This window comes from Apodemus sylvaticus, chromosome 15, assembly GCF_947179515.1.
Source record: "Apodemus sylvaticus chromosome 15, mApoSyl1.1, whole genome shotgun sequence".
NCBI lineage: Eukaryota > Metazoa > Chordata > Mammalia > Rodentia > Muridae > Apodemus > Apodemus sylvaticus.
In genome coordinates this window covers 47,650,843-47,678,715 of record NC_067486.1, presented here as the reverse complement: position 1 = coordinate 47,678,715, position 27,873 = coordinate 47,650,843, and the positions used below count along the sequence as shown (strand labels likewise).

General features: G+C 36.7%; 1 protein-coding gene across 2 annotated transcripts in view; it reads right to left on the bottom strand.

Annotated features, from left to right (window-relative positions):
* Positions 1–2,564: 2,564 nt before the first annotated feature.
* Positions 2,565–27,873, bottom strand: part of Alcam (activated leukocyte cell adhesion molecule) — a 190,194-nt gene continuing 164,885 nt past the window's right edge. Inside the window, exons 9-15 of one of the 2 annotated variants that reach the window (XM_052158703.1) lie at positions 24,929–25,041; positions 22,341–22,476; positions 22,100–22,237; positions 18,970–19,098; positions 17,153–17,191; positions 16,747–16,864; positions 2,565–2,676 (exon numbers count right to left, since the gene is read on the bottom strand). In XM_052158703.1, the coding sequence (XP_052014663.1) occupies positions 2,589–2,676; positions 16,747–16,864; positions 17,153–17,191; positions 18,970–19,098; positions 22,100–22,237; positions 22,341–22,476; positions 24,929–25,041 (761 nt within the window). In that variant the 3' untranslated portion in view covers positions 2,565–2,588. The remainder of the gene's footprint in view (positions 2,677–16,746; positions 16,865–17,152; positions 17,192–18,969; positions 19,099–22,099; positions 22,238–22,340; positions 22,477–24,928; positions 25,042–27,873) is intronic. The other variant, XM_052158704.1, reaches the window with a different exon arrangement.

The following is a 27,873-nucleotide window of genomic DNA, read 5'->3' as shown; positions in this document are numbered from 1 at the left end:
TACCTCCTTAAAAAGTACCTCAGGCAGAAAAACATGTTTATAAAGTTACAAATCTGAATGTAACTAAAGATACATAGACATTTTATTATTACACTTTCATGTACTGCTTGATAAATTATGTACCAGTTAAAAACACTAAATTATCTCAAGGTGCATTCAATATCTGTAGCGTAGTTAACAAAAACACACACGAAAAAAATATATATTCTATATTCTGTGGAAAATAACACAGCTTTAATAATGACCACTGTTAAAAATCTGCAATTCTGACTGATATCTCTTCTTTTCTTTTCTTAAGGAAATAAGTGTCATTTTAAGGCAGTGGATAACCCAAAGGATTTAACACCAATTTTAATTACAGAGATTTACAACGTGATTTGTGAATATGGGGATGCGAGCTGTGATTTTTCCATCTTTCTCTGATAGTTTTTCCTTAATTTTTTTCTAATTTTTTTTTCTAGACAATGTAATTTCCTAGCAAGTGTCTTCAAGGAAACGTGATACAAACTCTGTGTATGTCTTTTTTAGAGAAGACATATTTGTCAGTTTGGGAGTCCCATTTTCATGTGGTGTCGCTGTCATGTTTGTGACTGTCTTTGGGGAGCCTGCAGGCAGCACATGGACTGTCATATCCTATGGTGCTCCTGACTCTCAAGATAAAAAACCAGCTTCCGATTGAGCAAGATATGCGTCCAATCTCACAGCTGCCACCTTTGAGTGTCAGGTCCGTACAAGGAAGTTTGGGGCATTATTGATAGCAATCAGAATCAGAACTGTACCTGCTCAGACTATCCATATAAACAATTGAAATAAAACATTACATTATACATCCAATTAACAGCCACTCCCAGAACAAAGCTTACAGTGTATAAAAATAGCTACGTAAAAAATTTACATAAAAGGCAAACTGAAAGAAATCCTTAGTGCAGACATTTACAGAAAAAATAAATCAAACGAAATACAACATATGACCTATTATCATGGCTGCCAAATCTTGTAATTTTATTTTATAACTTTATTTCATTGTTTTACTTGAGATAATTCTCTAAGATCCGGTGACAGCTTGGTAGAATGAACTGCTTAATACTTGAACCATGAATTGCTGTCATTGTCTTTGTATATGTCTTAAATACAATCCACGTTCATGCTTCAATTTGTTTATATGGTTTTTTTTCTCTGAAATGATGAAAAGGCATAAAGTAGATAAGTAAGTTACCATAACAATCATTTTTTCATCAATAACAGAACCTTTGTACTAAAAGTGACAATGATTGCTTCATAGAAGGGATATGTCCCGGGTCCTCCTGTAAACACGTCCCTATTGATTTTACAATATAGTTTTGGAATTTACTCCTTCATTTCTTCCTCCCTCCCTCCATTCTTCCTCCCCTCCCCCTACCTCCTTCTCTAAGACATAGTTAATTCATATAAAGGTAGAGGAATGAATATGTTTCATGACATCATTTCATTACATTTCTCTTCAAATATAAAATTCATCCAGCCCTATACATCACAGTCTAATCTGGGGATTTATTTTCAGTTTTACACTGAGATGGAACTTAATACACCTTTGAGGGAAACAGAGTTGAGAATCAATAGATTATTTACAAGGAATTGAGAAGAGAGTAGAGTGGCCGAGAAGGAAGCCTGAAATTGCTACTAGGTATTTGCATCTCAGTGAGGAAAAAAAAGGAGAAGAAACTCTGTTCTGATTCCTCAGTGTTTCGGAGAGTCCAGCAGTCAGAGTAGATAAACTGATCTTACTTCAATTATCCTACATTTCTCTCCTAAGTACAGCTTTCCAAATTCAAATTCTTTCCCATGCTTTTTATATGTTGTTAGTAGTAGCAGTTACCTCCATCACACACAGGCTAATTAATCCAAAGGTTAATTGTTGGTGTCAAGGGGCACACAAGAAGAATGGTTAAGTTGTATTTGTTAATACTATTAAGTCATACATCTTTCTGAGCCCGCCTTAATCATACAGATACAACTAATAAGCGTGAATATATGCAGCTTTCATAGCACTGACGACACATATATTATGGACACATATGTGCTCATGTAGGTACTTGAATGTATACACTAACATAATATACATATACTCTCGAGAAGCTAGCCTCTGTGTGTGTGTATGTGTGTGTGTGTGTGTGTATACTAGCTGTTTCATTAAAATGACTTGGGATATCTGTATAAATATACTCACAATTATGCCATATTCTTAGATTAAAGTATTTATATATTAAAATTTATTCTAATGGGTTTTAAAAATAAATTTAGAGTTTGTGCTTACTGAAACCAAATACCAACTTAGAAAATAAAGCTTCTTTGTATGCAGCAAAATTTTTGGCATTAAAAAACTAAATGCAAATGAGATGCTAAGACTCTCAAAAGTGGGTTTTCTTATTCAGTGGATAATAATTATGTTGAGCAGGCTATGGAGACTGGGAAGAGCCCATTGGGGAGCTGTAATTAGGAAGTATCTGAAGGTCAAGCTGGTCTTCAATACCCTGGGGCAACCCACTTCTTAGAACTTCTACAAACAGCCCCCCAATTTCCCTTACCAGGACATCTGATCCACTCCTCTCTTAGGCTTCTGTTTTGTGATTGTTTTCTTCTAGCTTTTTATTCTCCTCCATATTACCAAGGTCCTTGTTTACATGTTTTGATGCAGTTCTAAAAGAGAAAGAAATAAAAAAACACATAGTCACTCAAAAATAGTCTTCTGGTTTGAAAATATTTCTGAAAAGTAAGGGTTAGGTTGGGAAATTACAGATCTGTGAACATTGGCTGAGAACAACACAGTGGAAAGAAAAAAAAATGAACCTTTAAGTTGAATACCACTAACTAATCTTGAAACCAGATTGTACAATTTTGTTGCACTCTGGTATAAGTTGGACTAATTTTCCTCATGCTACCAGAGAAGTAATTGTTATCATTTCTAATAAGATTTTTATTCTTTGGGTAAAAAAAAATATTTTGATGGCCTTTCATTATCCCAATAAACATGCACTGCCTTGAATTTCAATAGGCCCAAAGCAATGAATGAAGCTATGATGGATGAAAACTGTAACTAGAGGGTCAAAATACTGTTTTTCTCCTTCTTTTCTTATTTATCTCAAAATTTTCCATGCCTACCTCAAATCTGACTAATATAAACTATAGATATAAAAGTCGGAAGGTGGGTTTGGATGATTTTTCAGACTTTCAGTACACCTGTGAATCCTTGGAAAAGTGCTGTGTTGAACAATAATATCCACCCAAGCTAATGCACCTATCTGAGGAAAATATGGTGAATTTTGAAAAATTATCTACATAAACATAAACAGTATTGACCTCAAGAAATAAAGCAGTGACAGGCCTTTACATTCCCTCACCTATGATTTTCTCCCCATAGTAACCCGCACTCAGTTTCCATAGGATAGTTTTAGCTGTTCTTGCAATTTATCCACTAATAGAATCCTAGCATGACTATTCATTGGTATTTGACTTTTTTGAGTAAAAGTCAATTTTAAGTTTGTAATTTTCATAGTTTGTGATAAGAGAAATCTGTGGCAGGTAGTGGACTATGCCAGGAAACTTGGTGAGTTTGAGTTGGTTCAGAAACCCTTGCACCCACCTAAGGATGGTAGGAATTTCACTACATGTGACCCAACCTAATAACATGACCTGTGGTCACATAGCAGAGAACAGAGTTCTCCATGCTAAGGAGGTATTTAGCTAGATTCTGAGAGTTTAGCCAATAAGCTTCCCTTCCCAGACATTCCTTCCTACAAAAGGTATTTAATCTCTGGTGTGTCTGAGGAAGCTGTATGTGCCCATTTTCCACGACAGACAATAAATAAACAGTATGGACAAGCTGGGACTGTCTGTGGAGAATCCTAGTTGGGAACCTGGAGGAAGCCTCCATCTACAGAGCTGCACCTCCTAATTCTCCTGCACAAGGTCCATCTTCGATCCTGGACATTCACCCCCTGAGCTAAGCCAGAGTTCCCCTCCCCTCTGCCAGGGCTCATTCCCTCAGCCTGCAGGCCCTCTCCATTCCCAAGTTCCCGTGATCTCCAGCGGTGTCTGGATGTCCAGGAGTTGGGGAATCCCTGACTCTTTGGTCTCAGTGTACATTGTCTCTCATGCGGGCTGAGTTCCACCTGGGTGGTCCACCATGCTTCTGCACGCCCATCCATCACCCGATGGCAGTGTAGGGTAAATACAGTCTAGTGTTCTGCATTTTGTCTGCCTGAGCTGAGTTCACACACAGCCGTGGTGAGGCAGAATGCAGAAGCCCAGAAGCAGTCATGGGTAAAGGTAGTAGTATAGGCACCTAGTGAAAATACAGGTTCAACCAGTGTGGGCTGCTTGCTGTTTAATCCTTCTAGGCCCTCAGACACATAACTGAGACTGATCATGTGGGTCTGGTATGCTTTTTTTGCCTCTCCCCATTTTATTTCTGGACATTTAATACAACATTCATAGATATTTCCCCCTTTTTGCTTATTAGCTGTAGTGGTTCTGTTATCTAGTTATTTGTCTTCTTTCTCTAATATTTCTATTGATTATTTATTGTATGTATTTACACTGTGATTATCCATACTCTTTTTTTTTAAATGATAACACTGTGTAAAAAAAAAAAAAAGAACAAAACAACCTGTGCAGGCTCCACACAATGCAGTTCACACCAGGGAATATTTTGCCTTTCTGTTGTTAAAGAGAGGTGATGAGAGGGTGATCACTGTACTTCTACGAGGGATCCAGCCAGTGTGGGGCTGAGGTGTAAGTTTAATAAGGCTCATTCAGCCCGTGGTCTGTCCCTTTGCCAAACAACAACACTCCTAGGCATCCCAAGACCCTGCATATACACCCTTCCCTTTGCCCTAAAATGTAGAGGAAGACATGTTTCCCCTTAGCATCTGAGTTGAGATCTCCAGCCATATGCCATGCAAAATATCAAATGTGAATAAACTCCCTTTTATGATAAAAACAAAAGATCCTTGAGAATAAAAGACGTGCTTAACTTATATTTTATCCACAATGCATAACATAAGGAATCGACTATGAGTGAAGCACAGGCCTATTTAGTCACTGACCAATCCAACGCATTATACTTCAATTTTCACGTTCTCATCCTTATGACATTATTGTCACATTCTGCTCCTGTCACATGTATGGGAAGTTAAAACTCCTACCCTGAAAAAAAGAACTAGAATGCTATCATACTCCACGATTTTAGGAGGTGCTGTGATCACACAGACAGGGAGGGTGTCCTGAATATCTTATCAGATATTAATTATATACATAAATAACTATAGTTTTTATACATCCAAGAAATCATGGAAATAAAAAAAAACACATCGTATCTCAGCATTATCTCATAAAATTAATTGCTTTCATATTCGGAGATTATGATATAATTATATCATTTCCCATTTCATTTATGTTCTACTCTATATGAGATGCTTCTTAAACATAGAGTTAAATAATTGAAGATAAAAAATGGAAAATACGTACTTATAAAAATCAATGTGGTTAGCATAGCTATGTTAATATCAGGCACTCTGAACCTCATAGTAAGGCACATTGGTAGGTTATATTTTATTTGCAATAATAAATTTGATATGTCAAGAAGTCATACCAATTAAACGATTATGTATGTAATAAAAATATAAAGTAAAAATTAATGGAACTACAGGGGTAAATAGATACAGTGTAGAATTCAATATCCCTTTCACAATAGCTGCACTGATACTTAGATGAAGAATTAGAGTGTGTGAGCATACAGAAATAATAGGTACTAGGCTATCTCTCTGCTCACAGATATGTTAAAATATTAAAATATAAAAATAAACACTTCAATTTTCTGATGAGGGATGGGTAAAAGGAATAAAACACTGACTAATAAAAATTACTGAAATTAAGTAGAACAAAAATCATAATAACTGAATGAAAACTGGGTGACTACAGACTCAAGTAATTAAATCGGGAGTCAAGCCTTACACAAGGGAAATTAAAATGTTTGCAAAATTATAAAGATAAAGAAGTATGGAATCCATGAAATTCTAAAACTGAATCAAACACCTTGAGCCTAGAACTGAAAATTAGAAATTATGAAATCATTATAATTCATCAGATGAGTTTATTAACACCTCAAGCACTAAGATATAAAAATACTTGAAAACAAAGGAAACTTAAAATAGCAAAACTTAAAATAGCAAAGTTTTGTGGATGTGCATGGGCATGCCTGTGTGTGCGTGTGTGTGTGTGTGTGTGTGTGTGTGTGTGTGTGTGTTCATGTGCCTGCGCAAGTGCATGCATGTGGATGTTAGAGGAAAACCTGGATGTGTTTACAGGACCATCCACATCTGTCTGTCTGTCTGTCTGTCTTTCTGTCTAAGCTGCTCACTGGCCTGGAACTTGAGACATCTTTAAATCGCTCAATATTCTAAAGATTGAGGTCTCTATATAAAAGAGAATATATCCAAAATAACTGAAGGTGGAAGAATATCATGACTCTGTAAAACAAATCTCATGTAACTTCCTGTCAGTAGACATGCTCACCAGTGAAGTAAGGGTTTTAGACTGCAGCAGTGGTTCTCAACCTTCCTAATGCTGTGACTCTTTGATATAATTCTTCATGTTGTGGTGACCCCAACCATAAAGTTATTTTCCTTGCTACTTCATAACTGTAATTTTGCTACTTCTATGAGTCATAATGCAAATATCTGATATACTGAGTATCTGATATGTGGCCCCTATGAACAGGTCACTGGACCCCCCCCCCGCCCCCAGTGGTGTTGTGACACACAGGTTGAGAACAAATGGACTAGAATAAAGTGATGTCACGAACATCTTAGATCCATTTAAACAAACTACAGCTCTAGAAGGAGGAACAGTCAAGTACATTGGAAAGGATACTCTTCATTGTTCTAAGAACACTAAGCTGGGTGTGGTGGTACATAGCTTTGATCTCAGGAATAGAGATGCTGAGGCAGAAGTGCACTAGTCTGAGACCAGCCTGTGCTGCACAGTGATATCCTACTTTAATGACAACCAAAGAAAAAAATGATAGAGCAAAAAACAATATCAAACCATTGTGAAGATTGTATGTCAATATAAGAAATATCCTAAGAGGCAAAATATGTACTGGAGACATGAAAGCACATGCCTGCAATTTTCTCACATTACACACCATATAATTTCATATATTTGAAGATACATAAAGGACTAAGATGATTTAAGTGGCTATTTTTCACCTGACCCTGATCATCCCAGGAGATTTCACCCACCCATCACAAATGCGCTTTTATTTCAAGTGCTCCGAGGAATCCCTTGAATAAAACAAATCCTAATGTAGTTCATGAATGAAATGTTTACTGGAGCATACAGCCTTACCAGCAATAACAAAAGTTAAAACACAAACATCTGGGATTTAGTACATCACTAGTCATGTGATTATAAAGAATGTACTGAGGAATTAAAAAAATATTTTGAACCTAATAAATAGAAAAACACAGCATGTTTCTATTTATGAAATATAAGTAGCACAGTGGTAGGCTAGAGCAAGAGCTAGGCAGTTAGGAACACCTCCAGCTTTTGCAGAGGACCTGGATTTAATTTCCAATACCCACATGGTAATGCAACCATCTCTAACTCCAGTCTCACATCATCTTCTGATCTGTGTGAACACAAGTCACACACATGGTACACGTACATATACATAAGTAAAATATCTGCATGCTTAAAATAAACAAATAAAAATTTAAAATAAAATATTTAAATAAGTGATACATTACTCCACATGATGTTGGTGGTTTAAATGCTGTGGTATAAAACACAAAAAGCTTAAAATCATCTTCTCTATTTTCATTTCAAATAATTAGAAAAAGAGCATGTCAAATCTAAGTAGCAAAAAAAAAATAGCAATAGTGAGTGAAAAAATATCTACTTGAGAAGAACAAAATTGAAGGAACAGGACAGGTACAACAACAAAGCTGATGGGATTTTAATTTCCATCCTATTACTCTATAGGTCATTACAGTTGCTCGAAAAATTCATTGCAAATTATGTGATTCCATAAAATATGTAAGAAAAGAAAGAGGTGCCAAGATGAGAGCAGCGAATGAATTTTCTGGAGGGAAATTACAGTCTTCCGGACAAATCCCTGTATCCTTTATTGTGTCTATCCAGGCAGGAGAGGTGGAACCATCCTTGCTTGTAGTATGGGAAAAGGGTCTGTTACATAGAACACTTAACTTGAAGTGTATTTGTAAAAGTCACAACTCAGCTTGAGACCGATGACTTGGAAACAAACCAATAAAGGATAGCAAAGAGAGAAAGAGTAAACAAGGACTGTCTCCCTTCTTGTCCTAATGCCACTTTCTGACACTGTCACCACTAACGCAAGGCCAAGTGCTTCACAGGCATGACACTGCTCATTCTTAGTTCATTTCATTTTTACGAGGAAATCAGTAAACTTGTCTGCAGTCACAGAGCTGGCGGGTAGCAAAGGCAGGAGTCAGACTCCAGCATCTTTGGATCTAGGGTCTGTACACAGTGCTGCAAGTTTGTGAAATCCTGCTAAGTTGTTCCACTCTCAGGTGGGCTGAGGGTGGCCTGGGAGGAGTGGGGAGACAGAGGAGTGGACACCCTTGACTGCATGTGGACGGGTAAGAATCATGCACACTTTATTGAGAACTTCTTTCTCATCTTATTTTTTTTTTATAATTTTTCTTTTTTTTCTTTTTTCTTTTTTTTGAGTTTTTCCAAAAAAATTTAATATTTTCAAATATTCTATGTAATCCTCAATTTTCACACACAGGATAGATGAAAATCTTCATTATATTCAAAAATATCTATACTTATTTTTCAATTATATTCTTTTTTTTTAAATTTTTTTATTCGATATATTTTTTATTTACATTTCAAATGATTTCCCCTTTTCTAGCCCCCCCACTCCCCGAAAGTCCCGTAAGCCCCCTTCTCTCCCCCTGACCTCCCACCCACCCCTTCCCACTTCCCTGTTCTGGTTTTGCCCTATACTGCTTCACTGAGTCTTTCCAGAACAAGGGGCCACTCTTCCTTTCTTCTTGTACCTCATTTGATGTGTAGATTATGTTTTGGGTATTCCAGTTTTCTAGGTTAATATCCACTTATTAGTGAGTGCATACCATGATTCACCTTTTGAGTCTGGGTTACCTCACTTAGTATTATGTTCTCTAGCTCCATTCATTTGCCTAAGAATTTCATGAATTCATTGTTTCTAATGGCTGAATAGTACTCCATTGTTTTTACTTTAACAATTTTTATTTTACTTTTGAGTTTATAATATAATTACATCATTTCCTTTTCCTCTTCTCTCCGACAAGCTTTCTGTTTGTCTCTCCTCATTCTCTTTCACATTCATGGCCTCTGTTTTTTATTAGATGGAATTTTATGAAATGCGTATCTTTTAATCTTGGAAAGTTTCCAGAGATTTGAAACTATTACATGGGTTAGAACTCCATTTCTAACCAACAAAGATAAGATTTTCTTTAAGTCACTCTCTTTAGCAGAGTATGTATTCACTGATTTAAAGGACAAAGGATTTTTTTTTTTTTGGTTTTTTTTTTGGATTTTTTTTTTTCGAGATAGGGTTTATCTGTATAGCCCTGACTGTCCTGAAACTCACTCTGTAGACCAGGTGGGCCTCAACTCAGAAATCTGCCTGCCTCTGCCTCCCAGAATGCTGGGATTACAGGCGTGCACCACCACCGCCCAGCTCTGGGACAAAGTATTTTTAAAATGCTTGTTCTTTATAAATGGATTAAACTATAAATTATGATTACTGCATGTATTAGAAATTTTCCTATAGGTAACTTTTTGGTAACTTTGGTTATATAAGAGATAATCAAAATCATAGACTCTTAATAAATGAAGGTGGGAGTAGAAAGAAACTCAAACTTAAATCATGAAATGTAACTTGTGAGGCAGTGAGGGGAGGCTTGAGTTTCCTGGGCGCCCTGGCTAGTTTTATGCCATCTTGACACTGATAAAGTCATCTGATGAGGGAAGCATCAATCGAGAAAGACGGGCTGTCAGCAAGTCTGTAGTGGAAGACGCCATGCAGAAGGATCTGCAGTGGGCAGGTGAGCTTCCTGGACATAGCCCACTCTTGGACAGTTTTCCCGCAGATAAATATGAAGGCAAACTTTCATAAAAGATATTGTTTAGATGAATTAATGATTTTACAGCACTCCTGCTTTGATTTAAATGGTTTTAGGAAGTTAGCATAATTGATAGAAAATTTAAGGAAATCGTTTATGTTCTTTTGCCAGAAACATATAAGAAAGTTCGACTTAAGAGAAGAATATGCTCCCTTCCTTGTAGAACAGTGAGGGCTACACAGGTTGGAAAGGAGTACAGTGAGCTTTCATGCATTGTGAACACACAATTGTAGTAGGAAGAGAGAAATAGGCTTGGGAAAAGTTAATGATCAGAGAAAAACATTTCATTCTAGGTTGGGTCTGAGTTTCTGGATTTTGTAATCTAGGGATGTGGTGGCAGGTTTTGGTGTGCATCATGAAAAGGCACGGTTATGAACAAAGAGAATAGAAAGTTAGTCTAGCTGAACATGACTTCAAAAATAAGCTGTAAGATAGATGAAATACAAGTAGTCGTCAGCTAAGCATAGGAAATAACTTGCTACTAGAGACTTGGCTTACTTAAACTTTGTTAATCAATGACAAAAGAATTGTTGCTCTGGGGTTACGATGAACTTGTGGAGAGAAAGACAGATGAAATGTTTAGTCAGGTATGAGTTTCAAAAGAGAAATGCTTAATCAATAGTCCTATTGTAATTTCCTTTTGTGTAATGATGTTAATCCTTTTTTTTTTGTGAAAAGTATGTTTTTGTGATTGTTTTTAGAAAATATGTAACTTGTGGCCATGAGGTAACCTTTTTCTTCCATAGAGAACATTGTTGTGGATGCTATAAAAAGGTTAAGAGGAAAAATACCGTTGTTGGAGCCTGTTCATTGAAATTTTGCTCCATCCACCAAATGTATGTATGTATGTATGTGTATGTGTGTAAAGTGGTTAGAGTTGCTCAACCCAGGAAATGTTGAGCATGTGTATATATGTATACATGTAAAGTGGTTGGAGTTTTCCCATTGGAACATGCTTCATCTACCATGTGTGCATGACTGTGTGCCTGCTGTACACCACAGCTGACCCGACATCCTTCCTTGGATCACTGAACACATGGATTCTATTTTCTTAATCAGTGATTAATGAGGGAGGGCAAGCCCATTGTGGGGGGTATCATCCCAAGGCTGTGGGTCTTGGGTTCTATAAGGAAGCAGGCTGAATGAGTCATAGTGGGTAAGACATCAGCATCCTACCTCCAGGTTCCTGCCCTGTTTGGTTCCTGTCCTGACTTTCTTCAATGAAAAACAGTGACTTGTAAATGTAAGCCACATAAATGCCTTCCTACCCAAGTAGCTTTGGTCATGGTGTTTCATCATAGCTATAGTGACCCTAACAAAGACACTGAGCACTGGTGTCAGTTTTGTGCTATAAGATCCTGGCCATATCCTTCCTCCTAGATGATGTTGTTCTCTATAAATAGAGGAAAGAAAAACACACAGGGCTGGTGTTTGGCTCAACAACAGTGTTCGGGAGAAATGTCTAGGTGAGGAACAGATCCCAACAACCTGAGGTCACAGAGCTGTAGCCAAAGGCCACAGGACAACTAGGCAGATGGGTCTAAATCTACATCTCAACTACTCATCTGAAAATGCAGTGCAGTGAAGGATCTAAAGCTGTTTTTAAATGACTTCTCAAGAAGTTATTACATTGGAAAGAAGCTCTTTCCAATGATATCATTGAGTGAATATTTCCCTGCTTTTAGTTCTCCAGGAAGGAAGGTAGAGAAGTCATCTGTTCTGGCCTCTATGGATGGCTTTATTTTAGCAATAATTTAGTGGTGGTGGGGAAGTGGTAAACTGAAAGAGGTTCTTGAGCACATAAATTCAACAAATATAGCCTAATGTGTCAAGGTATCATTGCAATAAATAAATAAATAAATAAATAAATAAATAAATAAATAAATAAATAAATAAATGCAGAATTTTATATTTTACATATTGAAAACAAAATACTGTATACTGCAGCTATTTAATTAGTTTTATAGTTTTCTAAAACAGGCATGCATTAACTCTGACTGCAGGGTTAAATTCTGTGATTTATATTTTATAGTGTGTCTAAATAATACTATATAAAGTTGTCAGGATTATGAGTTTCAGGACAGGCACCTTGGCAGACGAAAATTGCTACTGCCAACAGACTGACCATTGACTCCTGGGCAGGTGATTAGGGGCATAGCCAAGATAATACTTATTTTCCAGTCTTCCCTTGTCACAGCTGTCAGCAGAATGAGTCTGTTCTTGGGCCAACGTTAATGAAAAAACCAGAGGTGGGGGAGAGAGCTCTAATCCCAGCTGAGAAGGGGTCAGCAATTTCTTGACTTGGAGAATAAACAGTTGGGTTTATTCTCCCATTGCTACCACTGTTTGCTATCCTAGACTTTGAGATTGTCTGAGAAATTCCTCACAAAAATAAGGAATTCTTATGTCTTCTGCTTAAAAAAAAAAAAAAGAAAAAAAGAAAAAGAGAAAAAAAATCAGGAAATAGCCTATCCAATTTAGCTAACAGTGACTATTTGGACCTTACAATAAGAAGAATATTGAAGGATAAAAATGAAGATAAAAACCCTGAGTCTCCATGAAAAGCAAGAAGATGCTATTGCATTCCACAGCATGACGCCATGTCTGTTAACATTCTAATCCTGAAACAGAAAACAACCTGGCTCACAGCAAGGAGAGATATGGTTCCCTTACCTTGGGAAAGATAGCAAAAATAACAATGATTTGCTTTGTCTGAGGGCTTCATTTATAAGTTTACACAATACAAATACTAAAAGGCACATATTTCTTGGCTATAGAGTAAAAATTGAGTTTGTGAGATATTAATAACCTCAATTTCTCCCAAATACCCACAGATCCAAGGTTACTCATGACAGGGTCAGGCAGTTATAGTTTTTGTCAGAAAGCACACCATGATCTTTTAAAAATATAAACGCTCTATTTTGATGTGAGCCCTTTCCTCTGAGGGCTTTCAGGTCAGAACAGTATCAAGAGGGGAGCCTGGTTCTGCACTTAATGGTCAGCGGTACTGTAATTAAGAAGATATGCCAGCATAGCCCCTTCATTCTATTACCTCTTACTTTATTCTTTATAATGTATGGTTTGAGGGAATAATGGGGCATTTTCTTTTTTCTTTTTTTTTCCCTTCTGAATGCTTGCCAAATTATAGTAGAAAAAAAAAAAGACCAAACTTGGATAACCCCGTCTTTTAATACAAATGGGGAGGCCATGCTATCCCCGACCTTGTGGCGTGTTCCTCCTCTTGGCATGAAACTAAATAGACAAATGCAAAGTCCTATGAGGATTTTTAATTGAAAAGCAGTACTATGTAGGTAACAGAATGCATACGAATTTATTTGGGATATAAAAACCACTAAATATATAAATGAATGTACTCCTCAACCCTACTTTGCAATAATTTTTTTCTCTTATCTTTCCAATGATGCTTACCATAACAAATTCAAAGAACAGTGATGCTAAAACTCCACTGCTTTGCTAAGTGCATTGCAAAAATTGGTCTTAAGAGATTCTGAGCTGAAATCTCTAAGGATGAGTTTGCACTTCCTCTGCCTGTATCTAAAGGGGTTAAACACTCATTCATATTGCACAAATGTCAGTTTATTCCAGGGGCTCAGGCAAGGTATTAAAAGCATTTAGAAATCAGAAGCATCCCACACTTTCTTCATAAATGTCTCTTTGATACTTAAGATGATAGCAGAAATTTATTACATTGGTTACCGATACTATTAAGCCTATCAAATGTGGTACTTTTGGCCCTTAATTTAAAGGGAATTCTGGAGGCCTAACCTAATAACATTATTAAAGAAAGTATCCAGCATTTATTTATCTGTGATTTGGATTTTCTCTTGCCATATGTAGCACAAGAACACATTTCTTTTATTCATAAAATATTTGATGTCTGATAAGATACTAGCCATTAAGAGTATGATTAAGATGGTCAAGGTTCTCTTAGGACTTAAAATTCATTGAGCCATATTGTAGAGAATCGAAGTCCATGTCTCAGCTTGTTTTTTTGACACAGAGACATTTTAGTTTCAATTTTAAATAAGTCCCAGTAGGATGAAAATACATCCTAGATCCTAAAGCTTTAGAGGTGTTTCTTATCATGCATTTGTGAATTAAAGTATATTTTTGATCATAAATAAACTTTTGCAAATACAGGGAGAATTTGTATAAGATTACTATATTACTGTATTAGATAGAATAGCCACTTCTTGGCAATTTTGCATTTCTCCTCACATGGTATAAGCAGTCGTCTTTAGGTTTTCCATAGGCCCCATAAGTCTATTGGTATATTTGTAGGTTAAATGTTCATATGTAATATTCATTGCCAACTGTAATGGATAACTTTATATATTAACTTGATTGAGCCATATCTTATCCAGACCTTTACCAAACAGTATTCTATTGTGTCACTGGGTATTTCTAGATGTGATGAACATAGGTACCTGTTCTCAGTAAAGCTGATTGTTTTCTCTTATGTGTGTACGTCATCCAGTCCTTAAAGGTACCAAGAGAATAGAAAGGCTTAGCAGGGACGACGACTTCCTCCAGCCCCAGCACTTACTCTGGAATTTGCTCTACTCTCTAGGCTCAGGCTGAAACTCTGCCCCCCTCACACTCTCCATCCCAGTGAGTCTAGGTTGAAACTTACCCGATTAGTTCTCCTGCTCCTCAGCCTTTTGGACACAGGCTTGGGCTGGACACCTGTTCTCAGGCATCCCTAGTTTCCTGCTGAAAGACCTGGAGACCGCAACTTCAGTGACCATGTAAGGTATTTCTCCACCCCTGCCTCTCCTCTTTCTCCTTCATTCCCTCCTCCATACTCCCTGCCTCCCGCTCCACATGTGCCTGCACACACATTCAGTTCTCTGAAAATGTCTAACCAATATACCAGATGTCTGAGAGAAATGTGCTAAAACTGTGGTTTTCAGCCTGTGGGTTGTGACCACCCTTGGGAGTCAAATGACCCATTTAAATGACAGAGGTCACCTAAGACCATCTGCATACCACATATTTACATTACAATTCGTAACACTAGCAAAAAATGACAGTTATACAGTAGCTACAAAAATAATCATATGGTTGTGGGGGTCACCACAACATTAAGGGGCTGCAGCATTAGAATGCTTGAGAACCACCAATGTAGATGGACTGAGGTACCACATGAAGAGGGGTGACTGTGCCCTGCAAATGGGAATGGACGTCATGCACATCAGTCATAAATACAACAGTAAACTTTGTATGGAAAAAGTTAGGGGAAGGCCTAGTTACTGTGCCATGAAGACAAACAATTCTTTTTCACAGGTGAGATATGAATACCATTGGTGCCTACAGATGTGACAAGAACAAAAGGTCAACCTATAGTTGTGCTTTGTGACTTCCACATTTCCCAGCTGTGCCTCCCTGCCAGGAAGCGTCACTCAGATCTGGAGGCGACACACTTATAGGGTGAGATTAAGGTGATCCAGGTTTGAGCTCACTTTATCTGTTTTAATAAGATATTTCTTGATTTTTTTAGACCGATTAATTCAGACATAATGAAAGCATAAAATTATGTTCTAGATTGGTACTAGCTACAGATATTCAGTTGTGAAAAGTTTAATCACTTAGAAGAGGTAATTTTAAAGTTCTTGTTTGAAAACAGGAGTACGTTATAGAGTAACTAATTGGATTTCTCAAGTTCAAAACCAAACAAAAAAAAAAACCCCAAATACACATAAATAAAAACAAAACAAAACAAACACTCACACAAAATTCCACATTCCATTTCCCCTTCCGCTGGCAATGTAGTCACTATGAACTTGCACAAAATGTCATCAGCCTAATGTGGGGATGTCTGTCTTACAGAAATGTTCATCTAAATATTGACATGTTCTTACCGATAATCATCATTAGCTTCCCCAGGTACTTAGTATCAGCCCTGTTAGAAGATCTTAAATGCCCATCCTGTATGCAGTACTTTATGATTCTAATCATTTTTTAATCTACCCTTATCTCAAGCGTTTTAAATGCATTTGTAGTATTTTATCTAATCAATGTTTTCATTAAGGCCAAAGTAATGATTTTTCCACCTCTTAATTAGGTTCTTCCACGGAATAAAGTCATTTAACTAGAACATAGAAGATATCCTCAGTTCAGTGGTAATTTTATTCCTGGCCAGATCAGGCACTGCTCAATCATTCACAGGCTGGAACATGTGCCTTCTTTGAACTAATCTTCATCAACTTCAAACAGAAACTTTAAAATGTTTTGTATCTAGACTGTATGTGCTTAAAAAAAATCTACCTAGGTATTAAGCAACAACAACAAAAATAACTGGGCTTAGAACGCTGACCAACAATGATAAGGAGACTTGAGCACACATAGGGTCACATCCTTGATGTTGGTCCTGTACTCACTGTGAAGTGAAACAAAGCACTGTGCTCAATTCGGTGATGTGTGCTCTTATTCTAGCAACAACATCCACAGTCAGAGCATGCACACTCAGCATGCTGGATTGATTCATGTCGGAGGCTGTGAAGAGCTAGAACCTTTCCATACAACTTACTTTGACTTCTTCATGTATAGCCAATAGACGACACCAGCAACGAGGGCAGCGAGGAGGAGACCAACGACAATTCCCACAATTAGTTTGGCCTGGTCATTCACCTTTTCTCTGTTTTCATCTACAACAAAGAAGAATAGACCATGCAGCTATAGCCAGTGCTAACGGGTTTCAATGGAAGTTGGTGTTATGACATATTGTTAATGATGGCTAAGAGATCACTACTGTGGTTTACATGCAAACTTGTGATTTTCGAAGGGTAAAGCTTTTAGAATTTTGACTATCTTGTCTCATTTGGTATTGAAATTGAAGTCAAATTTTGGACAGCTAAGAAAGTCACTCAGACAAGGACACTTCATAAATCTTGAGCTGATAGGCAAGGAAGAAGAGTCTGCAGCATAGTACCTACCACTTATATCGTCTGCCTCATCGTGTTCTGGAATACTTACTGAAATGAAAAATGTTAATATGAAATTAAAAACAAAATCTGTTGATAAATGAAAGTCACCTTTACCATTATAGAATGATGTAATAATACTTAGATAAAACAGCTATTCTAGAGCTAAGGGTAAAGAAAAATCGCACTTTATAGAGCAAAAACTTCCCTGCAATGTTTGTACAGAGGAATTAATCATATTTTAAGGAGAGGAGCTAAAAAGACAAATGTTTTAATGTACTAGAGAATATTTATAACCAACGATCTGCGGTATTCATCTAAAATCCATACTGATTTCCTACTGTCTGTATCTTTCACTAGAATTTCTATTTAGGAGGAACAAGTGGCCCCTGTTAAATATGCAATACTGTGTTTCTCATCTGTGCTAAACTTCTTCTGCCCTTATTTTGGAGAATTCATTTCCATTTGTTAGTGTCAGGGCTACTAAAGATGGCCTCAAAGCAGGAGTTGGGGTCGAGGTTATAAATCAGGTGCTCTGGAGATGACGTTGGTACCCTATATGATGTTCCAGGTTGCTGATTGTACTATGGTTTTAGGCTAGTTAAGACTCAGTGCACTCAGGGATTATCATTAAAGGACATAAATATTCTTCAGCGTGCATGAGTGTGCACCAGAATCCTCTATGGTGTTAGATTATAATCCAGCCCTACATTCCTTGTCTGAAGTGCTCAGATAGGACAATATTTGAAAATGACTGCCTTAAATACTGAGAAAGCAGAACTATATCATTCAACAGGTTAGTATTAAAAAATCTGTCCAGTTAAAATAAAAGAATAAGGATGGGTTCTCTCTAGGTAGTCCAAATCAATACTCACTGAATTGCATTGTGAGACGTCAATGCTTATATTTTAAAGTTAATTTTGTTTAGTTTTTCTTTTTTGCTAATCCACTGAGCCTTTCTATTCCAGCCCATCTGTTAGGGACCATTATCCTTTGCAAATTGTTTTGTCCTATAAATTCCTGGCTATTATATTCAAAACATACTAATGTAAGGTTTCCAACCGATCAATAAATAAACATTTGGCAGCAGGTCAGCTAACATTCTGTCTAAAAGTGAACCTTACTCTAGGTCAGTCCTGATTTAAGGTTTCCATGGTAACATAGCAATGGCTATAGTAACGGGACTGAAAACAGTGTCTAATTTTCCAATAAAGCCTAGTTTTCAAAATGTTTTCCTGTCTCTCAAAAATATACAGTCTAGGATTTCAATATTGATGGATACTTTAATTTTCTCTAAGATGATTTCATCTATTTTCATTATGATTCAAAATCAATAAGAGAAGGAAAACTTCTGCAACCTGATTTTATCAATTCTCATAACAGTTTAACTACAAATTTGTTAATTGGCCAATTTGGTGGCATTTCTATATGAAATAAGGGTAGGATAAAATATAACAAACTGTAATACAAACTAATGGTAGAACTAAAAATTTATCAAATGTATACCTTTTACAAAAATGTTTTACAAAAGTGTTTTACAGAGGTGTTTTAAAATAATCACTGAATTATCTGACTCTGGATTCCTATCCTGGGGGAAGTGTCTTGGTCCTAATATGTGAAGTGACTTAAACTGTGAAGACAAGGGTAATAGAAGAATGGAAACCAGGTAAAAATGAAAACAGAACCTCATGGCGATGAGATCAAAATGCCAAACAAAAGTGTGAAACTTACCATGATGCAGTACAGGGAGATGGAACTGAAGATGTTAAGCTAATGAAGAATAACTTCAAATTTTCTTACGGTTTTAATGCCAGAAATGAAATACTCACTCGCAGAGACATTCAGGGAGTTTACTGTTCTCTCCAGTTGGTTTTCTGCTGTGCAAGTTAATGTAACATTCTCTTCGGGGGAAATGATAATTTTACTATAATACCTGCCATTAATATAAGGAGACTCCTCTGTCTGGAAGAAGAAGGAAGAAGAGTTTAGAAGTGAAGACGCACTTTACAAGCCTGGGAAAGAATAGTGGTAGATGACACGGGGCAAGTGTGATGTCCTACAGCCTGGTTTTAAGGGTGTGGGAAAACCATAGATAAGGACCATCCTATAGCTTTACAGTGGGCAGAAACGAGATTAATAAAGCAATAATCACGTTTCTGTATCTATGATTGTTTGGGGGAATTTCAATGATGAACCATTTTTTTTCTCCTCTGAGACGCTCAGTGCCAGTTCAACTTTTTTCACGACACTTGTTTCAAAGCATGTTATTAATCTCGCAACCACCGGTTTCCTTTTAGTGAACATTAGAACTTATTTGTGAATGAAGTTAGTATTTTTTTTTTTTTGCTATAGACATCTATTCTTTTATATCAATTCATTCTTTGCACTGGGCATCTATTCTTTTATCTCATATCTCTTATCATAAAGTGTTATATCCAAGTATTATGCATATATGATTTGTTCATGGGTAAATAAAACCATTTGTTTCTCCCATACTTTGCCAATAAAAAAAAGTGGATCTTTCAATGATGGCTTATGTGCTTTGGATTTTTCTGAGGCACACATCTGGACATCTCTGGATGTGATACACTCAAATGTAAGAACTAATGCAATAGTTTTTATCTGTATTTCCCTACAAGGAACATTTCTTTAAGCGCTTCTCAGCAATTTCTATTTCTGTCTAATCTTTAAAAAATTCTGTTTAGATTTCTACCCCATTTTTGAAGTTCTTTTGTTTCTTTACAGATTTTTTGCATATATATTATAGTTTCCAATTTTGTGTTTTTAGAGGTCTCTGAGGTGAGAACGTGTATATATATGCGTTTCTTGTGCCTTTTCTTTCTCATTCTTTCTCATATTCCAGCTTGTTTTTTTGAAGTATTTCATTGTAATTAAAAAAATGCTTGTTTTCAAATGGGAAAAAGAAAGGGTATGGATTTCAGTGGGGCTGGAGGTGGATAAACTGTAGAACTGTAATCGGAACATATTGCATGCAAATAGCCTTTCAATAAAGTGAAGGAAAATAAAAAATAAAGGAATATTCATACCACCTGAAAATTAAAAAAAATAATTTAAAAAATAAAAAAGAAACAATGTAGTTCAGTCATTGTTCGGATTAGACAGAAATGCAACACAGGCCAAGCAAGTATGCCTTCGTACTCATTCTTGGTGACTTATTTTGACTATATCCTGTTTTTCTTTCTTGGCATTGTTTTTAACTCTATTGTATGTGTCTTGAGGATAGGCATGTAGTAGCCTCTATTCCCTGGGAGCTACCTCATGGCTGTAAACTACTAGGTTCATCACGCCTTGGAGGTGGAACAAATAAAACATTATGGATGGACCACCTCAACCTAGAACAAGAAAAATAACATATTGTCCCTCAGGCCAGATGCAAACCGTCTCTGTGACAGTGAAGAATAGCATTATTATTTCTATTCTTGTGGTAAGTGTACATGCTATGATCCCCGAGTCTTTGGCCTTGCTCCTTTAGTGTTTTCAAAATATACTTACTTATTTCTAGCATGTTCTTTTACATTTTTATATTCATTCATTCACTCATCAGATTTACATTTTTATATTTATTCATTCACTCATTCATTCATCAGATATATGTGTACTTTTTTTGGATCTATTTTTCAGGAACTACAGGTTCTTTTCAATGGCACCCATCGCTTAACTAGAGAGACAGAAAAAGTAGTGTAGGAAAGAAACTTTTATAATCATTAAGCATTTGGTGCTAAAAAGTATTTCTGCACATTTTCACCAATTCAGGACTTTATTTCCAATAAAGAAGCTTGCATCTTCTCAGGTTTGGTTGTCTTCTTGACTCTCTGTCCTCCCAGGCATGCACTTTTTATCAGTGTCTCTCTAAGATGCTTAACCCACTCATAAGTCATTGGCTTCAAGCAAGACAACTCTCAGTGAACCCCTTGCTTGAATATATGCATACATATGTGTATGACTCCCAGGCAAGAGTCCAGATCCACCAAGCTTAGCAAATGATATTATGTGAGCTGAACTAATGGTTCACGTCTTTACAGAGGAACCGGGAATTTTCAACTTAAAATTAATTTGTAAACTTTTTGCTTTAAATGTGACTGCTAAAACCTTAAATGGGGAGTCAATGTCTTTTAAATAATTCTATGTCTATGACTTTTTAACTGGTTCAAATGATCTATGTAGACATGAGGACCACTACAGAAAAAAATTAAAATTATATTACTACATCAAACATTGATTAGAGGGATTAAAGTTCTGAAATATTAGCAATTGTTTGATTTTTTTCTCTTTCTTTATCTATTTGTCTTTCTCTTTCTGTGACTGACTTTGTATGAGGAGCAAAATATTTATAGCATTTGTAAGTTGCAGTCCTTTGTGGCAACTGAAGTATCATACCAAGACTATAGATATTAAGTTTAGATTAATGTTCCCTACTGTCCTGAAGGGAATAAAGTAAATACTACATTTGGGCAGCCTTGTTCTTGTCTTATCTCTATTACAAGCAAACTGGGCCATGTGTTCCCAGACAGTAACAACGTTAGTCACTACTCACAGGGCCCAGGTTAAATAAGGAATGTCTTTTCACAGTAAACAGGGAAAGTACTTATACTTTGATGTATAAGTTTGTGGTTCAGAAAGTATATACATTAATGATTTAATTATCTGTGTCTCAGGAATTAATGACCATGGAGAGAGACTCAATTTTAATTATTTTAAAAGCAGATACCATAACACAGTGGTTTAAAAATATTTTCCATGGGTCTTGGATTTAAATGTTTTATTTGAGGAGTGATCTCCTTCAGAGAAAATTATGATGTCAGCAAGCACTTTCTCTGAGCTTTTATTGCATATTCTACGATTCACATTCTATACTCCAACCAAACCAACCTACACTTCAGGCATCTAAATAAAACTCAACTTGGAAGCAAAGGTAGCCCTGAACAAGAATTAAAATACTTGCTTGGTTTATGACACTTCCACTGCCAGTAATGGTCCACTGTATCGCTGGCTTTGGAAACCCTTCCACATGGCAGATTATAGTTTTAGACAGTCCACTGGGATCAGTTTTCTTTGTCATTTTAATTTGAGGTTTCCCTGAAATATTAATGTAATTAAAATATTATTATTGAAATCTTAAAAGAAACCTGCTATCACATTCTTAAAGAACAAGATAATTGTTGCTCAAGCACTTCACTACCTTCTACGATGAGTGTCAGCGACTCCCTTTTCTTCAGTCCCTCAACCTCCTGAAGAGCCGTTTCACAGACATAGTTCCCAGCATCCTGATAATGAAGACTAGAAAACGAAGGGCTGGATCGGAGTCTGATGTTATCCTGGTTAAATGCAGAGCACAGTTAACTTCAGTGGTACAACAATATTATATTTATTATATTTTTAATTGCTATGTATGGCAGTGCGCATGTCTGTGTGTGTGTGTGTGTGTGTGTGTGTGTGTGTGGTACATGTGCCTGCATGTCTGGATGTCTACACTTGTGCATGAGTGTGGTGTGGAAACCAGTGCAGGTCATCTGGTGTCTACTATTGTCTGCGCCATTATTGCCTTGAGATAGGATCTTTCTCTGAACCAGAAGCTTGCATTTTGACTAGGCTGGCTGGTTAAGAAGTTCTTGGGATCAATCTGTCTCTGGATCCCAACACTGGGGTTTCTGACACCCCATGTAATATCTGCTGGGTGCTGGGAATTTATACAAGGTCTTCCCATCTTGAATGAAGAATGTGAATTCTTTATGAACTATATATGCAGCTGCACAATTGTGACTTTAGATGTATGTGTTCTATAAAATTAAGCCCAAGGTTATTATGTGGGTCTGAATATTCTCCTTAAGATACTTTGGAGTCAGGCAAAGTAGAGCTATATATAGTTCAGAGTCCCCTATTCCGGTGTTGGAAATTTGGAACAAGTTCATGGTTTTCTCAAACTGAGTTTCCTTTATTTGGGAAATAGGATCTTCTTACTGTATCTAATTGTTTTGAGGATTAACTAAATGAGTAGTGTGATGAGTTTATATTGAGTGACAGTCTTAATTGTCAATTCCTGCTACTGTGTTAACATCCTTTCACAAGACACTCATGGAACATTAGCAGTGTGGGGCAAAATGCTCACAATTTACTTTAGTGAATGGAGTTTCATTATAAAAATCACAAGAAAAGTATGGAAAAATACTATAAGCAAGAAAGTCTTACTAGTCTAATTTCAAAAAAAGAAAGGGAAAATATGTGTATAGTAGAAAGTTACTTGAATTAGAGGATGATCATATTTTCAGGATATTAAATTAAAAAGCAACTAATAAGAGAATTCTATGATCATAGGCCTTTGTACACTAGGATTTTCTTTTGTCTACTTCCACATCAACAAATGATGAGTAGGAATATTGCTTAGCAGTACAGATGACATTAGGGCTCGACCAATAATGGTGAATGCATTTTGTGTTTATTGTAGCAGACTTATTTCTCAAGTAAAACACCTTTGTGTGTTTGTACTCTCATTGACTGTTCTGCTTGCTTATAGATCGTCTAGCTATTTGACTATTATGTATATAAATAGTACATATTAACTAAGAGTGATGAACTATGATTAGATGCTGCATGTGGTAGTTCACAGCTTTAACCCCAGAATTCCGAAGCTGGAGACCAGCCTGGTCTACAAAGCTAGTCTGAGGCTAGTGAAGACCCCATTTCAAAGAGTAGAGAGAGGACAGGATGGGGGGAAGGAGGGAAAAGAGGCAGAGATAAAGAGGCAGAGATAAAAAGGCAGAGAGACAAAGTGTTTGTAGTTTTATTTGTAGTATATACAAATAAATAATAAACCGTAATATTTTGTCTAGAAGAAGTCTACTAAGAAATTTCTGAATGATTATCATAAAGATAATTTCAATCCTATTTCAAATGATGCATAGATTTATTTTCCCAGAATTTTCCTTGTTTGCTGTTCCTGTCCATGCTACACTTTGCATGTTAGAAAACACTAGCCAATGATATAAATGGTAATTTCACGGTCATGGACTTCTTTAAGGACAAGCTGGACTCAAAACACCAATTACGAACCCTCCTTTCTCATTCTAAAAATTGGGCCCCAAGAATCCTTTATTTTAGAGTTATGTGGCTACATGAGCTTAAACAGGGGATTCCAAACAAGACTTTAGAATGTTCCAGTTGCTTCCTAAGGGCTAGAAGTGAAGGGGTCTCCGTAGCATCAAAAAACTCACAATTCTAAAGAACCAGCTTTTAGAGACTAAAAAGTTGTCTGGACACCAAAGAGGAAGAAAAATGGTATGTCCACAGAGAAACATTCATACCCCAGAAAGCATGTGCTTGGACCTCTCTCAGCCTCACTTGTGAGTTTTCTGATCGATCTGCCTTGATTTCATTAAAAATGATGGGGAAAATAATCAACAGCTACATTTTTGCAGATACTACAGCCAGCATGTCAGAATAATGGCAGCTAAAATGAACTCTATAAGGTTTGTTCTTAAAGTACTTAATTGTATATGCTGGCATGTGCACATGCACGTGGGGATCATTCTCTATTATATAATCATGAAGCCATGTACCAAGCCATGCTGCAGCCCCATTCATTAGCGATACCATGGTACGGCTTCTACAAACTACTGCGATCTAACAAACGCTAGAGAGGCGGGGTGAAAGGGCACATGGATGTGAGCATACGAGTCTAGATATACATATTGGGATCTAAAACAAAGTATGAAAGAACGCTCAAAGAATGCATGCTAAGGAGCAGGACAGCAGTGAAGGGCCTGGACTTACCTTCATCCACACCACAGTTGCGTTCCTACTTGCAGATATTGTGCATGACACAGGCAGGGTGTCACCGATCTGCTTGGTCACTTCCCCACTTGGGTTTAAGGATAAATCCAAGTCTGTGAGACAAAAAAACATGCTTCAAATGAAAACTACAAGAAAGTAAGATAGTAAAAATATTTTGGACAGGAAAAGATGAAGTAAAAAACAAAACTACCTTTTTCATCTGTACATGAAATATTAGAACTGACTTATGTGAGGAAAGCAACTAGCTTGGACAAGATTCAGCTTAGCCTTACAAGTTAGCATTGAAACAAACTTGGACAAACATGTGGTCAATCTAATTGATTTTGCATTGATTTCCTGTTCATAACGATGTATGTGGTACATATAAATATTTCTCTGGGAACTATCACCTTAGGAAAAACAAATCAGTTCACTTCAGGAATGAAATAAAAATGAGTAGATAAATATTATAAAAAAGAGTTGGTAAGACAGAGAAGTAGGAAATCACATATATTTAGACAGCAGGTGATAAATGGAAAAAGTATCAGATAGTGTAGATGCTTCTTTTAGAGAAAATTGACAAATAGTTGAATTATTTTTGAAATGCTATTCCATTTTCCATGCAGTTGAAATTTTGAATAAGACCTATTATTGGGTATACTTTCAACAGATAATTTTAAAACATACATAGCATAAATATATCTAAGGATGTAGTGCCATTCAGGTAAAAACTGATTTTTAAAATATTAACTTATGATTTGTAGGAAGAAAATGCAATTCATGAAACAAACATTGTCATACAGCAACTATGTTCTAGGCACTAATGGAAGATCTGTACTTGGGCGCTGATTTGACATAATAGTGTGAGGGTACCATGCACCCCATAGCAGTCCATCACCTGTGAATTCAGAACCTGGTAAGAAACCAATTACACATTCAGAGATCACTAATAACTTGTTGAAATACTAACTAGTGGCATAAACAAAGACTAAAGGAGTAAAGAGAACCCGAGAACACTGAGTTTCAAAGCAGAAAGGCTTTGTATAAGAGATACTATATTGTTATAGCCTCTTGACAACTAAGTGCTTTGGTAGGTGGGGATCTAGGGTCAACTTTTCCACATGGTCAAAATGAAAAAAAAATGAGAGTTCTCTTCAGGCTGTTGAATGTTGCAGCATTCAATACTGCTAGTCATAACTCAATAGAATGTATATCTAGCTATGGAATTAAGTCGAGACCACACGTGTGTCTGTGTTTTTTTTCTCTTTCATGATTTGGTTGCAGCTTGACCATCATTTTCTGTGTCATCTTAAAAAATAAATAGGTATGATATATGGATGTGAGGGTGCTCCTCCACCCGCTCACCCACCCCTGCTCCACTGCTCTAGCAGCCCCCTTATCTGGAGCATCAAGGCTCCTAAAATCACTATTAATTATGTACCAGAAACTTGTCACTTTGTCTACCTTGGCTAGCCAATGAACTTTGCAGATCTGGCTCTGTATCATCTTCCCTACCTGCCTTCTCTAGGTCCAGGGTTTCAGAATTCTACCTATGCATGCTTTTTTCCTTGGTTACTGGGGATTAGAGTTCAAGTTCTAACAATTGTAAAGTGGGCTAAGTACTGGTTGAGGCATCTCCCCAACCCATCAATGTTTTCCTCAGTGGTTGTCTTTGCTAGTAAGCAGTAACCATCATGAGTAATGACCGTGCCTTGATTTTCTCTGACATAGCCCCAAGACCTGGCATAGCAAGGCTTGGAGGAGTTATGGTTATTAACGAAGTGATTGAAGAATTATGCTTTCTAGTTTACATTAATATTAGCAGCTGCACCAACTTGTAAAAAAGTAGATTGTGAAAGAACATGTATGTGAATTACGTTTGTATGAAAATATAAGAAGGGAAACTTGGAAGCCTTTATTTTGTGGATTCAAGACCATCAGTGAAAAGATACAAGATTTTAAAGGATAAAGATGGAATTTAAAGGATGTGGTGAAGAATCTGTCTGTAAGATATGGCAGAAAAATAATAGCTGTTTCAACAGTAACTCAGGATCAGTAGGAATATGGTGACATTGCAAGGTCTGTTCTGCATCCCCATGTATGTACTGATGTGGCTTTTCTATCTACACTTTACTTAATTTTTGATGAGACAAAAATAAATTCTCCTTTCAGAAAACAAGAGCCAAAGAAAATGGGCAAAATGTAATTTTCATGTTTGTATTTAATGTAGAATAAAATCATGATGAATATTAAAATTCATTCGCTCTTAAGGAGACATTCAGACCTTAGAACTCAATGTTACAGTCAATCTGTCAAATTAGAATACACTGGAACCTAATGAAATGCACCAGAACTCAATTACCTTCCTCTGCATTTTGTTTGCTTTTTCTTCCTGTTACATCTTATCATTGCGGTATGATGTAGTTGCCACCAAGTCTTCTTCCTTGTGGTGTGTGGTCTAGCCATCCATACGTGTTCTACACACCATGCAGAATAGCTCTTCCCTATTTAGAGCCTGTGTACTTAACATTTCTTAAACATAAGCACATGTCTAAGGAGCTGGAATATAGGTAATTAACCTGAAGATAGGATGGATGAGGATATCAGAGGACTATTCACAGACATTTGAATTTGTTGGGTGTATTCCTTTGCCTTCCTTCTTAGAGCACTGTTAGATAAATGGTCCCATGACTAGCTGGTCTCCAGAAGGGAAAATAGCACTATTGTTCTACGTAGACATCACTGTTTTCCCTGCTAATGAGCGCCTGGTGTCAGACACACTCAAACCCATGAGCTGGAGGGTCAAAGAGGCAGAAAATGTGTTTGGCTGTTAACAGTTTTCATCCTTTCACTGTTTCCACAGGGCTCCCCAGGGTACATGTCGAACATCAATCAAAAGCAACCATCTGGTTGTATTATTGCCAACTGTGCCCTCCTGTGTCTCC